Consider the following 4,377-nt stretch of genomic DNA (forward strand, 5'->3'; position numbering starts at 1 on the left):
CTAGGTGATCCAATGCCACGTGGTGACCCCTAGACTTCAGTGCCCTAGGTGATCCAATGCCACGTGGTGACCCCTAGACTTCAGTGCCTTAGGTGATCCAATGCCGTGTGGTGACTCTTAGACTTCAGTGCCTTAGGTGATCCAGTGCCACGTGGTGACCCCTAGACTGATGCCTACCAGAGCTTGAAAGTTAGTCTGGAGAGGAATTAAGGAACAGGGGGGAGCACAAGGACTCTTTCGATGACTTTGCCACCATGGCTTTAGCAGGTTTGCAGACTGCTAAGGAGAGTGTGGTCGTGACTGTCCACTCATTTTAGCGACTGTAATCCCCATTGTTGTCTCCGTCCAGCTCTCGTGGAGCTTGTGCATTTGCCTCAAGTAGGGTTGTCCATGGGTGAACGTTGCCCATTCCCTACCTTTGCTGCAAAAGTAACTAGCAGTGAGGTGGTGCATGCCTCTAAGCCTAACGTTCAGGAGGCAGAAGTTTAAGACCAGCCTGGTCTAAAGAAGGAATTCCAGAGAAACCCTGTCTGGAAAAAAACAAAAATTAGTAATAATAATAGTAATAATAATAATAATAGCAGCTGTTTGTTTGATGTACTGGTGGTAACCCATAACGTGAGAGAGTGACATACTTAATTCTTTCCCTCCCAGGTCTTCTTGACAATGTAACGGTTCTTATTGGGATTGCTTACGAAGGAAAGGCCATTGCAGGCATCATCAACCAGCCATATTACAACTACCAGGTACTGCCACCAATGACACAAAAGTATTAGATACGTGATTAGAGTGTCAGATGAGTCCAGACGCCATCAGCTGTCATCTCACTCATCGCTCATTTGCACAAGGAGCCACTTGGGGGCGGGACTTCTCGAGGTACAGCTTCCCAGGCCTCTGTTCACCTGTTGAACTAGAGCTTTCTGAGGGTATTGGGGCTAGGAATGTAATGTGGTAAACAGACTGCTATTCTCTTTATATATTGTGATTCAATTGCAATGGTTTGGAAATTACCTGTTTGGTTCTTGATTAGTGTGGCCATCAAGACACCTGGCTTACAGGTGGTTCTTGAAGCACAGTGAAGAAATGAACCTTGTCAACAAAGAACAGATGCTAGCCATGTGGCTTCCCAGGTGATGCTGCACAGCACCTGACTCCCTGTCGGCCCAGGTAGCCAGCCACTGATGCTTGTAGCCCCTTCCTCTCACTCGCTGTCTTCCAACCTGCTCTTGACTTCCTGCTGTACTTCGGAGACGCTATCTCCTTTAGAAACAGTATAATTTAGAAAGGGACCAGTATAATTCCAGGGCAATATATATTGCTAGATTTTAAAGAAATTATTGAAATACAATATTTAAAGTTGCATATTAAAGTGGACTTGATGAACTTTGGAAAACAGACTAAGCAGAGTAAGGGCTATCTCTTCGGAATGTCTGATGTGAGAACAGACTTCTTATTTAGGCGTAATGTAAGTTTGTTTATTCCTGCTGATTACGGGATTAGAAATTTGATTTATTTCTTGGGTTTTCCGGGGTGGCTCTGCACTGTTGGTTGAGTCCAAATGAAGTGCTTGGGTGTTAATCTTGACAGTGTGGGTTTGCTGTCTGGACTGTAGTACACTTGGGCACTGGTTTGTGACTTTTAACCCTATTTCTTAAAGGAAGGATATTTAATAGATAGAAAAAGGGTATGCATGGCCCCTTTTTATCAAAAACAGACCTGTAAGTACTTAGGAATTGTTGATGATTTTCATCCCTTATTTCTGAGACTAGAAAACTTGTATTCATTTTCCACAGAGCAATGAAAAGGAGAAGTTGAGGGAGCAGAGGAATGAAGTGAAGGTGAGAATCAGCTAGGGTCTTGGTCCCAGTGCTAGGGAGGAAAGAGGCAGGCACCGTGGCACCCATCCGCCCTCTGAACGGTCCGTTTCCTCCTGTTCTGCGCCTCTTCTTTCCTCTCCCTGTGCTGAATCCTCTTCGTCCTCTTTGCCTGATAGCCTGAAAATGTGTTGCAACAAATAGAAGCTGAAAGGCTGGCTGCTGCCGGTGTTTGAGACTGAAGGTGTGTAGTCTTCATCAGAGCTGAAGTTATGGGCACCCGCTGTGCCATACTAATCTATGGGCACCCGCTGTGCCCTGTGCTGGTTTATAGGCTCCCGCTGTGCTGCTGTGCTCAGGATTCACCCGCATTGTCTCTTGTATTTCTCACCACACACTGTAAGGAAATCACTATGCCCATACTAAAGAAAGGGATACGAGGTGGCCTGTGGTGCAGACCTGTTATCCCAGATTCTCAAGCTGGAGCAAAGAGTGTTACAACTTCTGGGGAGGCCTAAGCAACAGAATGAACTCAGTACCAGCCAACAACAAAGTGTGACTGTTGCGAAATAAAAAGTAAGGGGGCTGGGGTGTAGGCCAGTGGTAGAGTTCCTGCCTGGCAAGAGCAAGGCACGCACACACACACACACACACACACACACACACACGCACACGAAAAAGGAGAAAACTGAAGCACTGAACGTGTCCGTGTCATCCATTGGGTAAACAGCAGAGCTGGGATTCAAAGTGAGTTCCAAGCCCTATTTTTATTCTCTATTACTGTCTTAGCAAGGTAAAAAACTGAACAACTGAAAGTTTATTTTTGATTCTAGTAAGTACTGATTGGTGAAAACACCGTGCGACTCCATCTGTCTTTATGTTGGAGCTATCTTCTTAACCGGAATTAAGAATGACCCCACATCTGGAAGGATAGCGCTAACCTTCCTGTGGAATCCTTGCAAGACAGACTAGGACAGCTGAGAGCCCAGGGAGAGCAGGACACCAGGTGCTCAGGCCTGTCCTCTTGTCTTCACAGTCATTCACAAAGCAGTATGAGCTCTCTTTACTTTTTTGTTTGTTAGTTTGCTTAGCGGGACAGAGTTTCTCCGCATACCCCTGGCTGTCCTGTGCACCAGGTTGTTCTTGAATTCATAGATCTGTCTACTTCAAGTGCTGGGTTTAAAGGTGTGCACCACCACCGCCTGGCTGATTGTTTCTTTTTGAAATAGGATCTCGTTGTGTTTCCCATACTGGCCTAGAACTCACTATGTAACCCAGGTTTGTCTTGAACAAACAATTCTCCTGCCTCTACTTTCTAAATGTTGAATACAGGCAAAAGCCTCCTGAGCATCTAGAGCTGCCATCGAGAGTTGTGCGGTGTGGTCAGGAGGGAAGAGGGAAGCACGCTGACATTCCAAACAGCTGGTACTTGGTTTGGGTTCCTCTGTTGCTCCATGGCAGGAGGCAAAACCAGTCAACAGTCAGCCTTCTCAGGGAATGCCTCCCCTGTGAAGAGCCATCACAATCCTTCCAAAGCAGTCTGTCTCCCAGGACCGGAAAGAGCAGGTGTGCAAAGGCCTGGCGTTTCCGTCAGGTTTGGAGCCCCTTGAAGAGCAGCTTGAGCTCCGGTGCTCCCCGATAGTCGCAGGCAGAGCCGACACCTAGCTGTACTGCAGCCCATTGCCCCTGTCCACAGTGTTTCCTTCTACAGGTGCTGATCCCGCACATGCTCCTTGACGACCACCCCCTACCCCAGACTCTGCTTCCAAGGTCACACAGCCTACAGCATAAGCCAATTCACCTTGGAAGCACCAGTACACTTCTCTAGGACAAAGAAGTGATGACTTGAAAAACACTGGACAAGTCAGCTCAGGTTACCCAGCGTCCACTTTGATGGACACAGTGGCACTAACCTGTAGTCCCACCTACTTTCGAGGCTAAGGCAGCAGCATCATTTCAAGGTCATTCACAGCAACGCAGTGAGACCCCCATATCAAAGGCAACAATGCAAAGCAAAATCAGAGCAAGCTTCTCAGGCTTGGCAGTTAGAGCACTTGCTGCTCTTGCAGAGAACCCAGGTTGGGTTATCAACACCCACATGGCTACTCATGGCCATCTGGAACTCTAGTTTGAGGCACACATAGTACACATACATAAATGTAAATAAATCTTTTCACCAGGCGGTGTGGCATATACTTTTAATCCCAGTACTCAGGAGGCAGAGGCTGGTGGATCTGCGTGAGTTCCAGGACAGCCTGGCTTAGTGAGTTCCTGGCAGCTGAGGCTATCCAGAGAAACCCTGTCTAGAATGAATGAATGAATGAATGAATGCATGTGTGTATGTACGCATGTATGTCTTTTCAAGGCCAAACTGGTCGATAAACAGTTCCAGGTCAGCCATGGCTGCATAGTGAGACCATGTCTCCAAAACTAAAATGAAACAAGAAGAGCTCTAAACAAAGGTGAGCTGGCTTTTGAGAGGAACTTCCTGGGCTCCTCGGTCAGTTTATCAACTGATTCTAAACCTTGTTGTTAAGGATAATAACATGGGGCTGGAGAGATG

At 47.0% G+C, this 4,377-nt stretch overlaps 1 protein-coding gene across 3 annotated transcripts in view; it reads left to right on the forward strand.

Annotated features, from left to right (window-relative positions):
- The window catches only part of Bpnt1 (3'(2'), 5'-bisphosphate nucleotidase 1), a 29,020-nt gene that overhangs the window by 19,618 nt on the left and 5,025 nt on the right, over positions 1-4,377 (forward strand). For 2 of the 3 annotated variants that reach the window (XM_026779894.1, XM_005348834.3), the window contains exons 6-7: positions 655-746; positions 1,794-1,838. In XM_026779894.1, the coding sequence (XP_026635695.1) occupies positions 655-746; positions 1,794-1,838 (137 nt within the window). The remainder of the gene's footprint in view (positions 1-654; positions 747-1,793; positions 1,839-4,377) is intronic. The other variant, XM_005348835.3, reaches the window with a different exon arrangement.

The sequence above is a fragment of the Microtus ochrogaster genome, chromosome 6 (genome assembly GCF_000317375.1).
Source record: "Microtus ochrogaster isolate Prairie Vole_2 chromosome 6, MicOch1.0, whole genome shotgun sequence".
Taxonomy (NCBI): domain Eukaryota; kingdom Metazoa; phylum Chordata; class Mammalia; order Rodentia; family Cricetidae; genus Microtus; species Microtus ochrogaster.